The sequence below is a fragment of the Nuphar pumila genome, chromosome 14, assembly GCF_984573655.1.
Source record: "Nuphar pumila chromosome 14, dmNupPumi1.hap1.1, whole genome shotgun sequence".
NCBI lineage: Eukaryota > Viridiplantae > Streptophyta > Magnoliopsida > Nymphaeales > Nymphaeaceae > Nuphar > Nuphar pumila.
The window spans coordinates 15,907,704-15,925,296 of NC_143262.1; the positions used below are offsets into that span (position 1 = coordinate 15,907,704).

The 17,593-nt window shown below is 36.7% G+C and overlaps 1 protein-coding gene across 2 annotated transcripts in view; it reads left to right on the forward strand.

Annotated features, from left to right (window-relative positions):
* The first annotated feature begins 1,324 nt into the window (after window positions 1-1,324).
* LOC149816492 (uncharacterized protein At1g66480-like) overlaps window positions 1,325-17,593 on the forward strand; it is a 36,078-nt gene continuing 19,809 nt past the window's right edge. Inside the window, exons 1-2 of one of the 2 annotated variants that reach the window (XM_089987326.1) lie at window positions 1,325-1,983; window positions 6,924-7,250. In XM_089987326.1, the coding sequence (XP_089843452.1) occupies window positions 1,357-1,983; window positions 6,924-6,971 (675 nt within the window). In that variant the 5' untranslated portion in view covers window positions 1,325-1,356 and the 3' untranslated portion in view covers window positions 6,972-7,250. Of the gene's footprint in view, window positions 1,984-6,923; window positions 7,251-17,593 lie in introns of those variants that run through there. The other variant, XM_089987325.1, reaches the window with a different exon arrangement.

Consider the following 17,593-nt stretch of genomic DNA (forward strand, 5'->3'; position numbering starts at 1 on the left):
ACTCACCATCTAAGAGTTATGTGCTTTGATAGGGATGGATACTTGGATCATGTTTTTTTTTATGAATAAATATGATTTTTTATGCTTGGATACTTACAAAAACTCAATCATTGAGTTTTAAGTCAAAAAAAAAATCTGCTTATGCACCCTAATCGGACAATTTAAGAGATGATTCCTATAAGATCAAGCATGTAAAGCACATCTGTATGATCAGATTTAAAAAACACAAAAAAAAATAAAACAAAACAAAACAGTAGTAAAAAATTTGGTTTGGTTGGTAAGTGCCGGTTTATATGGTTGTTTGTAGTTTATAGGTACGTTTGTACCAATACGTTCCCTAAAATGTTTTACACGTTAATTATTCAAAAAAAACAAGTTCTCTTATTCTTCTTTTTTTAACCATGTAAATATGCCTCCCCCCCCCCCCAACCCAATCCGTACCCATGTAACATAGCAGATAAGTGGCACGACACGTTTCAATGGGTCCCTATACCGTATCGATGTGACCTATATGAAACAAGTCGGACACAAGGTTCCGTGATCTAATTCTCTACCATAGACGTTATTTTGTAGGAGCAGCTTGTGTTGTGTTGGGACATTGCAAGTTCAAATCTCAATGGTATCGTTGTATAACTGATAGGGGTCAGCCTAACCTCAGCTTACTTTTCAAAAATAAATAAATAAACGAAGACCCACATGCCATTAGAACACAATAGTTGGTCCAAAAAATAAATAAATAAATAAATAAATAAATAAACAAACAAACAAACAAAGACCCACGTGCCATTAGAACACGATAGTTGGTCCAAAAAGGCTACCCTGTTGAACGTTAGCAACCAGCGAACCAAAACGGAAGGAGAGGGTCAAGGGTGGGGGCAAGACAGTGGAAAAGAAGACTGTTTCCTCCCAAAATTAGCCACCCTTTTTTTAAACATTCCTCCTCCTCTTCTTATATCACCACCATTCACCAGATCAGTCGCCTACAATCATAGTGGCAAATCTATCGAGAAATTACCTGAAGGTTAAAAACGGTAATTACAAGCCAGTTTTTCGTTAAAAACGTAAATATCACATTTTAAATATGATATTTATGTTTTTATCGGATATTTATCGTGAATAACCGTGTGTTTTTATTTCTATTTTTTTTATGTATACTCTTATAAAAAATATTTTTTTATTGCCGAGATTTTTGAAAAGAAAATCAAATTCTCGTGAGTTTTTGGCTTGAATCCAAAGGCAAAAAAAAAAAGCAAGAGAAACAGAGAGGGAGAGGAGTACAACCTTCCCCGTCCTTTATATATCAACCACCGCTACCCAAACAAAGGGGAAAGGAAAGTTAAAGAAATCAAAAGAGAGATGGGGAACGCGATGGTGTTGAGGGGAAAGAAGAGCGTGCGGCTGATGAAGGTGGACGGGGAGACACTGGAGCTGAAGGGGCCGATGCTGGTGCGGGACGTGGTGCAGCAGTACCCCAACCACGCGGTGCTGGACTCGGAGGCGGTGAAGAGGCTCGGAACGGAGGCGAGGCCGCTGGAGGACGACCACGAACTTCGCGGTGGCAAGAAGAAGCTCTACTTCCTGGTGGAGCTGCCGAAGCTGCTGCCTCAGCAGCAGAGGCAGAGAGAAAGAGAGTGGGAGCCCAGGCGGGTGAGGTCGGGCATACAGATGGGCGCCAAGGAGCGGCTGGAGAGCCTCATGCTGGCCAAGCGCTCCGCCTCTGACCTCACGTACGTGAAGGGCCCCGGCGAGGAGGAGGGCATGATGAGGGTGAAGATGAGGCTGCCCAAGTCTCAGGTGTCCCAGCTCGTCCAGGGGAGCTCCGACGCCGCCGACGCTGCCGAGAAGATCATTGGCCTCTGCCTCAACCGGGAGGAGGAGGGCGCCGCTGTAGCCGAGGGCAGCAAGAGCGGCAATCTCAGCGCCTGGAAGCCGGCTCTCGGGAGCATCCAGGAGGCCGGCTCAGCCAAGACCACGGCCCGTCAGGTAATTCTCCAATTTCCTTTTCTCTTTGCCCTTCCTTTGTTCGTTGCATCTTGCTTTGCCGTGTCATATTCGGTTATATCGAATCCCACCGCACCGCACATCTCAGATGTGCGTGTCCCCCACTCTCACGGTTCTCGAGTGAGATGTGCAGTGGAGATTTGTATAGAATCGATGATCAGGGTTATCAGGTTCTATTCATTCGTTGTCACCATGAGGGATTAGGCAGCTAGGCAAGCGGTATAGGTTCAAATCCCATGAGCGTCATCCCTTACACAAGGCAATGAGTAAATCCATGGAGTTTTGTGCTGCCAGAACAATGATCATAAGTACCACCGGCAGAACCAACACGGCTAGTTTTTTAATCCTGAGAACAGTTTTGTGTAAATATGAAATAGGATGGGTTTCATCATACTTTCAATCATAACCATCCAATCAATGACTAAATGATTCTCGATTTCAAATGATGGGATCCGTTTCTCAGCTCTCATACTTTCTGGACTTAAAATTTAAACAGTAACAAGCTGCACAGAAAGGTTATTATAAATCCTTTAATGAGTTTTGTTTTGTTTTAGTACCGCACCAACACTAATGTAATGTACCAGATCCCATCAGAATTTCCAAGTTAAAAATGCTTAACAAATTTTGTTAGGCTACCTTTTAAAAAGAGAGACATGCATACTTTTGGAGATGGTGATGGAAGGTGATTTCTCTCTCTCTCTCTCTCTCTCTCTCTCTCTCTCTGAGTTTCGTTTAAAAATGTCAATTACACGTTATTATGTTATTTGATGTTGTCACTACCATGGTGCTATTTTGATGTTTTTTAAAATGAATTCGGCGTTATTTTCCTTGTTTATGCTTTCACATATATTTATATGTTTGTGTTGTTATTTCTTTTATTTTTTCTAGTTTTTGGTTAAATATTTTTATTTTAAGGGTTCTACCTTGTCATCTTCCTTAAGGTTCATTTGTTTTTTACTCGTGGTTAAAAATTTCATGCTCTCACATATATTTATTACTCGTGGCTTTCTGGAAAATATAGTTATAGATATTTTAAAAATTGACAATAATTGTGACTACTTTTCAAAGGGATCATTTGTTCTTTACATTATTTTCTTTTTCAATTTTGCATGCATGAACAATAAAAAATGTTCCAGTCTAATAGAATTCTGGTGGATTATTTCGTACTTGAACCACTTTTCTAAGCCGACGGTCAAATGAGATGGCTAGATGGTTTGGTTGGGCCATCAATAGCTAAGGATCTTGGGTTAGAATCCATGGAAGACTTGCTAGTCAAAAAAATAGTTAGAGGGCCTGTCAGGTGTGGGACCCAAGACCTGATGTTATAGAGGGTTAATGCACAATTTTTTGTCAATCATATTGCACTCGAAAAGTGAAAAGATCGAGTGCAATATGATTGTACAAATATTTATGCATTAAGCTCCTCATCACTCTCCATCTTAGGAACAAGGCTTGTTAGGTGTGGGACCCAAGACCTGATGGAGGGTGATGGGGGTGTTTAATGCACAATTTTTTGTGCAACCGTATTGCACCCTATCGGGACTCACTTGAATAGGGTTAAAAAAAAAGACCTCACTTTGTTATCCTCATCGTTAAAAATTAGAAAAAAAAAAATTTAATATTGGCGGCCAACCTTCTCATGATAATTTAAAACTTTTTTATTTTTTCATAGTTTTAAAAAAATGAAAAAAAAATAAACTAAAAATAAATACCATCTTTAAATCATTTAAAAATAATATTTCTTGCACTTTTATCAAAAAACATCAGCCAGTGAATTTCTCTCATTCTCTATTTGGAAAAAAATTTGTGGAACCCATCTAAGAGGTAAACACCCCAATCCATCTCCCAAAGGGGGCTCAGCTTGTCTTAGTGCATGTCACCTTGTATTGAGACGTTGCAAGTTTCAATCCCAATGGTATGATTGTATAACTGGTAGAGGTCTGCCTACCCCTGTTTATCTGTCGAAAAAAAGCACATATATAGGCCGCATCAGAGGGTAGATCAGGTGCGATCACATTCTACAATCTAAGTGTGCGGCTGCACATGGCTGCCCTTCATCTGTTGTTGAAATTAGACTAAAAACTTTAGGGGTTAGGGATGGCAGTGGGAGAAAATGGGGCCCCGCCCCGCCCCACCTCGTTTCGTTTGGACCAGGGATGGAGGACATGAAACGGGGATAGAGGTGAGCATGAAGGTTAAAATCAAAACTGTGTAGAGATGAAGGCGGAGATTAAATTATGCTTTTTCCTGTTCCCGTCTCCGATCTCCGCCTTGCCCGGCCCGTCCTGTCTCCGATCCTTCTTTAGGGATGGCAGTGGATTGAGGGAAAACAGGGCTCTGCCCGCCTTGCCTCATTTGGACCGAGGATGAAAGACATGAAACGGGAATGGAGGTTAAAATCCAGACCCGGGGCAGGGATGAAGGGCAGGATTTTGAGATGCTCGGTCTACTGCCATCCCTATTAGGGGTATATGAAAAATTCCTTTTTTATAAACCCTGCAAATATTTTCTGTTGCACTCACACTGACCCAAACCTATTTCCTTGGTCAGAGTGGTCCAAGGTGGGCGCACACCGGTGCACATCAAAACTACCTATACGTGTGTAGCTGCGCCACCGTTCATATTTAGATGGACGGCTGCTTGTGACAGTCCCTTTTGTGAAGCCTCTTAGTTCAATCATGGATGAGAGACATTGTCTCGTCATACATTCACAAAAGCCACGAGTAATTAAAAATGATCCCTTTGAAAAGTAGTCACAATTATTGCCGATTTTTAAAAATATCTATAACCATGTTTTCAAAAGAGTGATATTTATACCAGAGATGTTTTCAAAATATCGCCTGTTTGAAAATACCGTGTTTTTAGCCATATAATAATTCAAAAAAGCACTTTCTGCGTTGATTTTTATATTATTTTTATATATTTTAGAACAGATTGATAATTAATGAACTGGTGAGGGGTCTGACTCTGCCTAACCCCTGCTTGCCAATCTAAGAAGAAAAGAACATATATATTGATATTTTCTCAAGTGAATCCTGTTTTTTCAAAATATCGTAAGTTTTCCCCTCTATGATTGACAGTTTTGTGTCCGGCGTGCTTGTGTATGCAAAGCATAGTGACAAAAGGTGAAAAACTGAAAAATATCGGCAGCAAAAAACTCACGAGAATTTGAATTTTTTTTTTTAATCTTGCATATTTTGACAAAATCTTGGCAATAAAAAATTTTTTTTTATAAGATAGTATACATAAAAAGTATTTAGAAATAAAAGAACATGGTTTTTTCATGATAAATATCCGATAAAAACATAAATATTGTGTTTAAAATGTGATATTTATGTTCTTTACAAAAAACTCACGTGTAATTACCGTTTTTAACTCTAGGGTAATTTTTCACGAGAATTGTCACTATGATGCAATGCTACACCTGCCCCCCATGCAGATTTGTCAAAAGCACTTCTAACAATACTACTAGGGGGTACCAACGGGGGTTCAGCTTGTCTGGTTGGAGCAGCTAGTGCACGTCTCCTTGTGTGGGGTCGTCGAAGGTTCAAAACCCAATGGTATAGTTGTATAACTGGTAGGGTCTGCCTAACCCCAACTTGCCTTTCAAAAAAAATACCATTAAGGCAAAAAGAAGCATATGGGATGCTTTTTTTTGGCATTTAGCCAGCCTTTTGTTGATGTCACAGGGATACTCCAATTTGCTCTAGTGTGTAGTGTGGCGTCCTCTTATTAGTGTGACAAATATCGCGAGATTTATGAAAATCTTACAATAATATCGCGAGAAATTGCCTGAAAGTTTTAAAACGATAATTTCTCGTGAGATTTTCAAAATATCATGAGATTTATGAAAAAACATAAATACCGATATTTACATTTTAAACGGTTATTTATAGCAAAAAAATCTTCTGTTTTTATTTTAAATAACTTTTATTAATATTTTCTTATAAAAATAATTTTTATATTTTTTAATTAATTTTTTATTGCCAAGATTTTACCGAAAAAAAAATGCAAGATTTATGAAATTTTTTCAATTTCTCACGAGTTTTTGAAAAACGAGAAATTGCCGATACAAACTTTTGTCACTATGCCCCTCTTATATACTAATTCTTAGTAAAAAAATACTACACAAATGGTTTTTACTGTGTTCTTTTTTCGTGTCTATGTGACATAGCTTTTTAAGGCTGCGTTTGAATACCACAGTCTTGACAATTGAGGTCCATCTGGCATGAGCCCCACACGAGATCCGACTGTCTTGTAAATAAATGGTGGATTGTGGGTTATATAGATTGATGCCATGTTAAATCAATTCTGCATCACGTTACCTATCATCTATCCTGATTGTTTATTTTAGGTACCTGTCACTTAGGGATGGCAGTGGACCGGGGGAAAGCGGGCCCCGCCCGCCTTGCTCCGTTTGGACCGGGGATGAAGGGTATGAAACGGGGATGGAGGAGGTTAAAATCCATCCCCGTCCGGGGATGGAGGCGGGGATGGACGTGCACTTTTCCCCGCCCCGCCCCCGCCACAATCCCCGCCTCAACACCACCCCGACCACTTTTCCCCGCAATATCCCTGCCCCGCCCCGCCTCATCCCCATTTGAACCGGGGATGGAGGACATGAAACGGGGATTAAGGCGGGGGTGGAGGATAAAATCTTGAGGCGGGGCGGGGGTGGAGACCTTGTGCCCCGCCCCACTGCCATCCCCATTGTCACTAGCTTGTTTTAGGTAGGGATGCAAATGGGTCGGATCCAAAACAGCTAAATACATGAAGAATCAGATCCATGTCGAATCCAGGACAGCTACAATTTGCAAAACCTCTATCCTGGATTTGACCCATTTGCGGGTCCAAAATTGAAACTTGGTCAGTTGCTTGCTTTCAACCGATCTCTCATGGCTTGTTTATTTGTTGGTGTGCAGAAAAAGGGAGTGCGGTTCCAGACGCCTCAAGAAGGGCAAGTTGTGTAGGTGACGATGGTTGATCTGTGTCTGTGGAGGAAAACTTTGGCATGCGATAGAGATGGGCGAGCCCAGTGCAGCCCAACTCAAGCTTTGTATAGAAACCAACCCAAGGAGAAGGCAACTTTAAGATACGCACGGAGATAGACTTGGGCGTATCAAAATAGCAAAACACTAGAAATGCTATGGGACTTGTGTAGCTAGATCCATTAGATATGGACTTCATGTACCAAAAAGTATAGCTGAATCTGTTCTTTGTTTTTTGTTTGATATGGACCATTTTGATCATTCGGGATTTCATGTGTGTGTGTCTGTCGGAATTCAGGACCGTGGTGTGCGCAGTGTGTGAGAGGAGCACCTGATATATGTAGGAGATGAGAATGGAGATGGTGATGAATGATCTGCTTCAAGGGAATAACCTGATATTGATATTGATCATTTTTTGCAGAGGCAGGGGCTGGGTATAAATAAGCCTCTACTAGGTAGCCATTTCTCAACCTAATTGTCTCATTGGATTCCCAAATGTGTTGAGAATCCAATAAGATGTGAGCTCCCTACTAAAATTATGGCTCTTAGATTCTCACTGTGTTGGGTATCCTATGAGTTATGGGCCTCACCACATTATTTGTGGTCTCTTGTGAATCCATATGTGAGACCATATGGTTACACTTGGTGACATGGGCCGAGCACCCATATTATATTACAACCAGTATATTATATATTACTTCATAATAAAACAAGCACCAAATAAACTCACATAATTTCTTGGATTCAATATTTAAATATGATATTTTTCACATAATGTTATAGGTTATTTTTCACATAATTATGTGAACTTTTTCGTCATTCAATCTCTAAGTATGAGGTTTTTACACATGCTATAGATTATTTTTTACATAGCCATGTATATTTTCTTTATGTTTAAATATGATATTTTTCACACATTCTATGAGTTATTTTTCACATAGTCATGTGGATCTTTTCATCATTAATATGAATACTGATTTTTTTTTTCATATGATATAAGTTTAGTGATGACATTGTTCTTGCATGCACTAATTTCACATAATCATATAGGTTTCTCATCATATCACAATTAAAATTATAACCCTTAATAGGCAATATCATATTCAAATAAATATATCATATTGTGAGTCTCACTTATGTAGTAAGTCATGGTGTTCTTATGGCTGTTCCATAATCATATCATAAGACATCATCATTGTTGAGAAACTCGGTTTTGATGTCACATAATAAGATACACTGTCTTATTTAATTTTGTATGATATGATAATATGTTCTCTTGAAATAATGTTATATTATGACTAAATATGTTTTGCCTTAAATCTAACGAGTATTTGATGCAAGGATATCTCACCCAATAAGGATGGAGACTTCCTGTTCAAGTACAACTATGGTGCAATCATACTCCTTGAAGAAAAAGCTTGATGAGCCATGCTTTCCTAAAGTTCAAATGAAGAAATCGGCTACCTCAAGTTGAAGATTTTTTTCTTCTTTAGAGTCATATGTAACAGAACCTTCAGGAACTTGCATATTGCATATTACATAACTCATTCATACATACTATATCATAAAAGTATACGATAGTTTCAAAAAGGTTCTTTTTTGAAAACCAACAAGTGTACCTTCTTACAACCTTTTATGAAAAAGATATTTTGTCATATAATAATTGTACCTTCTTACAACCTTTTATGAAAAAGATATTTTGTCATATAATAATTGTACCTTCTTACAACCTTTTATGAAAAAGACATTTTGTCATTATACCTTACACTATATACAAGACAACATAAAATCGGCTACATAAGAAAAACAAATAAAATATGTTTTTGAAAAGACTTAAGTATCTTCTTTAATGAAATGTTTCTTAATACAAGAAGAAGACAAAAACATAAATCGACTTACTCATAAACATTAAATACAAATATAATATATGTTGAAAAGACTTTAGTTACTTTTTTACAAACCCATAGAATGTCGACTTACTCATAAACATAAAATATAAATATAATATGTTTTGAAAAGACTCTAGTTACCTTTTTACAAAACCATAGAATGTCGACTTACTTGAAGTCATCATTCTCCTTGTACAAGCATTAAATACCTCCTGTAAGAAATCCTTGTTAATATCCTTCTCAAAGAATGTCGACTTTCTTGTAGTCCTCATTCTCTCTGAAGACTTTGAAAACCACAACATAAAGAAAACACTTAACATGACTATGTACAAATAAATATCTCAAAGCACTCATTGTACTTACACTCATTTAAAGTAAAGAAGTACTTATGTACCTCAAATCATTAATTAGAATAAAGACAAAACTACAACCCAACGTTCAAATATACTATTGTAAGAAATAGACCTTCTTACATAAAAAATGTATTACCTAAAACACTACAACGACTAGTGTACCCTCTATCTTACTCTTCTGGAAAAAGGCATTCTCGATCTTCTCTAAAAGATATTTTTGAAAAGACATAACATTTCATATTTCAAAAAGTTACAATTCCAAAATGTAACGACTACTTTTTATAAGCTATATAAACACACACACATAAACTATTCAAATAAGAGGAATGAAATAGACGTGTGAGCTTACAAAGAGAAAAATATTCTATTCGTGATTTGAAAAGAGAGCCTTGAAAAAGAAAGAGAAAAAGAAAAAGAAAGAAAAGAGAAAAAGTCAAGTCCAACTCTTTGACAAAGAGTATCTTCTGAGTGACAAACAGAACATTCTTAGAATCCTTCATTTGTGCATTCATATCATTCTGAAGGTTCTATAGGAAGTATTGTAACTCTGTTTATTCACTGTACTCCTTCTTTGTTTAAAGAAGTAGACCTCTGTGAAAGAGGGTGTTGCCCTTCTCTGTTGAGAGAAGAAGACCTCTTGGGAAGAGGGTGTGCCCCTTCTCTGTTGAGAGAAGAAGACCTCTTGGGAAGAGGGTGTTGTACTATTTATCCGGTAACTCGGATGTTATAGTGGAATCTCAAGTGGTTTGCTTGGGGACTGGATGTAGGTCTGGAAATTGACCGAACCAGTATAACTTCTGTGTTTTATGTGTTGTGCCTTATTGCTTAATTATTTTATTTTATCGATCATTATCATATTTCACTATTCACCCCCCCTCTAGTGGAATTTCATTTGGTATCAGAGCAGGTTTGCTGGTTTCGACGTAACAAGTCTTCCAGCACAAATGGCATCTACCTCTTATGCTCGTGATATTGAAGGTCAACACGCATCTCGTCCTCCCTTCTTCAATGGCTCCAACTATGGATATTGGAAGTGCAAAATGGCTATCTTTCTCAAATCCATAGACTTTGCTGTATGGAAAATTGTTGAGCATCCATACACATCTCCATCCGCAGACTATAACTTATGGTCTGATGAAGAAAAGAAAATGGCAAACTTAAATGCAAAGGCTATGAATGCCTTATATTGTGCCATTGATCAAAATGAATTCAACAGAATATCTATATGTGAATCTGCATATGACATTTGGCATTCTTTGGAGGTGATTCATGAAGGAACCAACAAAGTTAAAGAAGCCAAAATATCATCTCTTGTTAGAAAATATGAGTTGTTCAAAATGAACAAAGATGAACTCATCACAGAGATGTTTACCAGATTCACCAACATCACCAACGATCTGAAATCTCTGGGTGTAACATATTCCCAGACTGAAAAGGTGAAGAAAATCTTGAGATCTCTCACAACTGATTGGGAGAGAAAGACCACTGCTATTGAAGAAGCTCAAGATTTATCTAAGCTTACATTGGACGACTTAATAGGCAATCTTATGGCCTATGAAGTCCACATGAAAGAAAGAAGGGAAGAAGAGCAACCAGTAAAGAAAACTCTAGCTTTCCCAGCCCTATCTGAGAATGAAGACTCAGATAAAGAATCAAAAATTGCGCTACTTACCAGAAAATTCCAGCGCTTCATGAGAAGGAACCGGCTTCCAAACAAGCACAAGGAAAGAAAAGATCTTAAAGAAGATCCCATGTGCTTTCAGTGTAATAAGCCAGGGCACTTAAAACGTGACTGTCCCCTTCTCAAAAGAAAGTCCAAGACTGAGGAACCAAAGAAGAGGTTCTTCAAGAAAAAGGCTCTGCATGCTCAATGGGATGATTCAGAATCATCTACTAGTGAAGAGTCAAGTGATGATGAAGCCGAAACTGCAAATATGTGCTTCATGGCAAACGAAAGTTCGGTAAGTGAAATCTCTGATTTTTCCTTTGAAGAACTTCTAGATGCTTTTCAAGAACTATTTGAAGAATCTAGAAAATTGAGTTTCAAAAATAAAGCTTTAAAATCTGAAAATTTAGAGCTTTCTCAAGAGAATGAAAAACTCAGCAGTGAAAATTCTGAGTTGAAAAAGAAAAATCTTTTGCTTATATCTGAAATTTCTTCTACTAGCTCTAAAACTAAAGATATGCAAGTAGAAGTTTCAGAGCTAAAAAGTAAAACTGAGAACCTCATGAAAACGGTTTTCAAGTTTACTAAAGGTAAAGAGAACTTGGATAAACTCTTATCCTCTCAGAAGGTCTCCTTTTACAAGAATGGGATTGGCTATTCTCATTTCAAAAAACCTTCTTGTATAAATCAAAAGACCACATTTGTGAAAAGTTCATCTGAACCAAATAAGGAGTATTATATTGATAATCTTTTTAACTCCTCTAAAGAGATAGACAAACCCAAATCCAAATGGATATGGGTTCCAAAGTCTAACAAAAAAGGACCCGATTGGGTACCAAAAAGAAGATTTACTTAATGTTTTGCAGGCTTCAAAGAAGAACAGATGGATACTAGATAGTGGATGTTCAAAGCACATGACAGGACATCCAGACCTTTTTGTTGTTCTTCATCATAAAGAAGGAGGAACCGTCACCTTTGGAGATAACAACAAAGGTTTGATAATTGGTATTGGAAATATTGGTAACATAGACAAACCTCTTATCAAAGACGTTCTCCTTGTTAAAGGCTTAAAACATAACTTACTAAGTATCAGTCAAATGTGTGACACAGGTTATAATGTTAGCTTTAATCATGATGCATGCCTCATAGCTGACACAAATGAAAACATCATCTTAAAAGGTATAAGAAAGAATAATATATACGAACTATACCTAGAAAACATCACAGAACATTGTCTTATAGCTAATAATGACACTCAACATCTATGGCACATGAGAATGGGCCATGTCAATTCAAAATACATGTCCAAACTAGCTAAAAATAAATTAGTACGTGGGTTACCCAACATATCTTTTAAAAAGGATTATTTTTGTGATGCATGTCAATTAGGAAAATTGTCAAAATCTCCTTTCAAATCAAAAAATGTCATCTCAAGTAAAAGACCTTTAGAGCTTCTCCACCTGGACCTTTTTGGTCCTTCTAGGGTAGCTAGCCTTAATCATAATAGATATGTTTTTGTCATTGTAGATGATTACTCAAGATTTACTTGGGTAATATTTTTGAAAAACAAAAGTGACACGTTTTGTCAGTTTGAAATCTTATGTAAAAAATTACAAAACGAAAAATCATGTTCTATTGTTAAAATCCGTAGTGACCATGGAGGAGAATTTGAAAATGAACTCTTTGAAAATTTTTGTAACTTGCATGGTATTTCTCATAACTTTGCCTTCCCTAGAGCTGCACCTCAAAATGGTGTAGTAGAAAGAAAGAATAGAACCCTTCAGGAATCTGCCAGGACTATGCTCCAACACAATAATCTTGTAAAATCTTTTTGGGCAGAAGCTGTTAATACTGCATGCTACATAACAAATAGAGTTCTCATTAGACCCTTATTAAATAAAACTCCCTATGAACTATTCTATGACAGAACTCCAAGAATAGACTACTTCAAAGTCTTTGGATGTAAATGCTTTATCCTAAACACAAAAGATAGCCTGGATAAGTTTGATGCTAAATCTGTTGAAGGCATATTCTTAGGATATTCAAGTCATAGTAAAGCATACAGAGTTTTCAATAAGTGTCATAATACTATTGAAGAATCTATGCATGTTAGTTTTTGTGAATCTATTGATCAATCTGTTCATATACAAACTAATGATGATGTTGAAAGTACAGATTTATTTTTAGATAACACAGCTAAATCTAATGAAGATGATCACCAAAGAACCTTTGTCGATATCAAAGATCATCCTCAAAAGCAGATTTTGGGAGAACTAACAAAGAGGGTTCAAACTAGAGCTCAGCTAGAACGGATTGCAAACATGGCATTCATTTCTCAACTTGAACCAAAGAAGATTGATGAAGCCATCATTGATGAGTTCTGGATGCTAGCCATGACTGAAGAACTGAATCAATTCCAAAGAAATGACGTTTGGGATCTTGTGCCGAGACCAAAGGATCATCCAATCATTGGGACAAGATGGATCTTCAGAAACAAGCTAGACGAAACAGGTAATGTTATAAGAAACAAGGCCAGACTAGTAGCTCAAGGATACAACCAGGAGGAAGGTATTGAATTTGATGAAACATTTGCTCCTGTTGCTCGACTTGAATCTATTAGAATGCTCTTAGCATATGCAAGCTATATGGATTTCAAATTATTTCAAATGGATGTTAAAAGTGCTTTCTTAAATGGTTTTATAAATGAAGAAGTCTATGTAAAACAACCTCCAGGATTTGAAAATGAACAATACCCAGATCATGTTTTTAAACTCAAACGTGCTTTGTATGGTTTAAAACAAGCACCTCGTGCTTGGTACGAAAGACTTAAAACCTTTTTATTAAAAACTGGTTTTTCTGTTGGCAAAGCAGATTCTACACTATTTGTCAAAGTAGTGGATAATCATACCCTAATTGTTCAAATCTATGTCGACGACATCATCTTTGGATCCTCTAACAACACTCTCTGTGAAGATTTTTCTAAGTCCATGTAGAAGGAATTCGAAATGAGTATGATGGGAGAACTCACCTACTTTCTTGGACTGCATATTAAGCAAACCAAGGATGGAGTTTTCATCAACCAATCTAAGTATGCTCATGAACTTCTGAAGAGGTTCAACATGAACTCAACTGCTTCAAAATCCACTCCTATGAGCACTACTACTGTGTTGGACAAAGATGAAGATGGTAAGACTGTTGATACAAAGGTATACCGAGGTATGATAGGATCACTTCTTTATTTAACTGCTAGTCGTCCAGATATAATGTTTAGTGTTTGCTTGTGTGCTAGATTCCAGTCAAACCCAAAAGAATCACATCTTAAAGCTGTAAAAAGAATAATGAGATATTTAAAAGACACAGTTGATTTTGGATTATTCTATTCAAAATCCTCTACATTTGATCTAATCTCATACAGTGATGCTGACTTTGCTGGAAGTAAATCTGACAGAAAAAGCACAAGTGGAACATGTCACATGCTAGGGCACTCACTGGTATCATGGTTCAGTAAGAAACAGAATTGTGTATCATTATCAACTACTGAAGCCGAATACATTGCTGCTAGCCTAGCTTGTACTCAAGTTATCTGGATGAAACAAACATTAAAAGATCTTGGTTTAAATTTTGAAAATACAACTATTTTTTGTGATAATACAAGTGCTATAAACCTATCTAAGAATCCTATTTTACACTCACGAACTAAGCACATTCAAATAAGACACCACTTCTTAAGAGAACAAGTCTTAAACAACATAATTAAACTAGAATTCATATCCACTAATCAACAGTTAGCAGACATATTCACTAAACCATTAAGACATGAAGACTTCACACGAATTAGAAGAGAACTAGGAATATGTAAACTAAGTGACTTATAAATTAATCTTAATATAATACTTCTTATAAGTTTTGTTAAAATCTTATTTTAAAAGTCTTTTTCTTCTTATCGATTTTTGTTAGTCAAACTAGGTTTCCATATTCACGTATACTCTAAACTCTTATAAGAAACATTCTTTGTGTCTTTCAACTTGTCATCTTTCAAGTACACATCCATAATGACTCCTTGTCCTATCTCCTTTTACTCATATCCATAAGAACTAATCATATTAAAAGCTATCATGACATTGTTCACATCACTCATCTCATATCTCCTTTATTATTTGTTGTCCTTTTGTGAAAACTTCTCTTACGATAAGTTGATCCTTCAACATGATAACATATTATTTTATGAGAAATCTTACTTTTCAAATTTTAGTCAAAATCGAATGATTTTTTTTGTTCTTTTTACCCTCTTCTTCTAAAGATCTAGTTGCTATATTTTTACGTATAAATTTTACTATATCATTTGTTATATCATATAGTATGTACACTCTATTTTTATCATGTCTTCCTTTCATCCTATCGACACTTCACTAAGACATTAATGCCCTTCATGAAAAATTCAAATGATTATCCTCTCGTACCACCTTTTAAGTTATTATATTTCACATAAATTTTTACTATATCATCTATTATATCACAGCCTAAGAACAATCTATTATCATCTCTTCATGGTTTACATCTTTTACGAAAAAGTACGGTAAAATTCTCTTTTCAAAAACTTGTACTCCACTCATTAGTACGTTTTGTATCACCATTTTATCTCTCTCTCTCTACATTATACGAAGTTCCTTTTCATCCATGACCATGACTCTCTCATATATTTTATACCTCTCTCCAATCGAGATTCATTAAAACCTTGTCCTTCACTCCACTTTATGTCATACAATTTCTATCCAACTTCAACTGATTGGTGTCCTTTATGACCACTCTCATTTCTTTTACATATCCGTAACACCCTCCTTTATATCTATTCCCACTCCTTTCACGTATATCAAAATATACACTTCTTAAATAAGAAATTATTGCATTTCCTCATACTCTCATGTTTGTCCTATTCCAAACTCCCTCTTCACGATTTTGGAATGCTTTCACATAAAGTAAATTCTTGAAAAAAAAAGTTGTTTGTTCTTATTAGGCCATTATTCACTCTCTATTCTTCATGATCTTCACGAAAAACTTTAAAAACTCTTGAATCATTCTTTCTCTTACGATTAATATGACACTCCATACTCAATTCATGACTATTCTCACTATCCAACAAGATTGCCCATAGTAAATTTGTTACATATATAGAAAAATTATTTCGAAACTATGTCCTTCTTAATATCTATGCTAATATAATACACTCTCTTCCAAAATTGATTTGATTTGTCATTCACAAGTCTCTTATTTTTACAACTCACGCATTTCCTCATTTCATATCAACAATTATTTTCTTCCTTCTATTTAATCAATTGGTTCATCTCCTACCATTCCATTCGATCTTTTCTATCCTTATACAAAATTTCTCTCAGTTCTAGCTCCTTTCTCTCCTAGTGCTTTATTTTCAAGACACTCGAAAATGGCTTCCTCTTCTACCAATGTGATCACCTCCGCCGATCTAAGGTATCCTGATTTGTTTCACACCTACACCTCACTCTGCTCTCGCCCCATTCATGAAGGAAAATTGATCAACTTTGACGACTTCATGTTCTTCGACTTAGACACCTATCTCCCCGAACTCAAACCTCTCATAGGATCTTCATCCCCAGCCGCCTATTATCCTGAACTAGTTCGACTGTTTTATACCAACTTCTCTTCTGATCATGAACAAACCTCAATCACCAGCAAAGTCCGAGGACAGCTGATGATTTTCAATGCTTCCGACCTAGGTAGAATTCTAAATCTACCTTCCACCGGTACCGACCTTAACGCCATAGTACCAATCGACCGATCGGTACTTCGAAAAATACTTCTTTGCACCAACTGCTACCAACTTCCGTGGCACATGAGGAATCTCCAACCTCAAGCTCAGCTACTTGCCCAGATTCTTCTCCACAACCTCTATCCCAAGCATCCCCGCCAGGGATTAGTTCCTCGAAAAATCTCTCTTCTTATCTACGCAATCCTTTCTTCTCTTTCGATAAATTGGTCATCCATTATTTTCGACCTTTTTATTCATTATCAGAAATTTGAGCCTCTTCTTTTTGGGTGTTTTATAACTCCCATTCTCAAATACTTCCAAGTACCACTTCACAACGAAGTCATCCTCCGACCCTCTCACGTCCTCGATGCTACCACCTTCAATCTAAGGTCCCTGCACATGCCCGGCTCTGATGAAGCAGATCCACTGTCCTCCTTCAATTACTTTTCTGCTATGATGGATATCGAGCAAACTCAAGATTGAATCCTTCGTAATCAAGCCCTGTTGCAGCAGACTCGCAAGCGGAATCGTGCCAACCGGACAACTTCACCTTCTCCACCTTCGAGATAGACTCATTTTTTATTATTATATTTGGTACTTTCGGTCTGTAATAATTTTTTATTACTCTGATCCCTCCTTTTTGTCCATGACAAAGGGGGAGAAAACCTGTCTCTTTAAACATTATTTCACCTTTTTTATCATATTATTATTTCTATGCATAATGTCTTTTTGACAGGGGGAGCATATTTTGTCATCATCAAAAAGGGGGAGAATGTTGAGAAACTCGGTTTTGATGTCACATAATATGATACACTGTCTTATTTAATTTTGTATGATATGATAATATGTTCTCTTGAAATAATGTTATATTATGACTAAATATGTTTTGCCTTAAATCTAACGAGTATTTGATG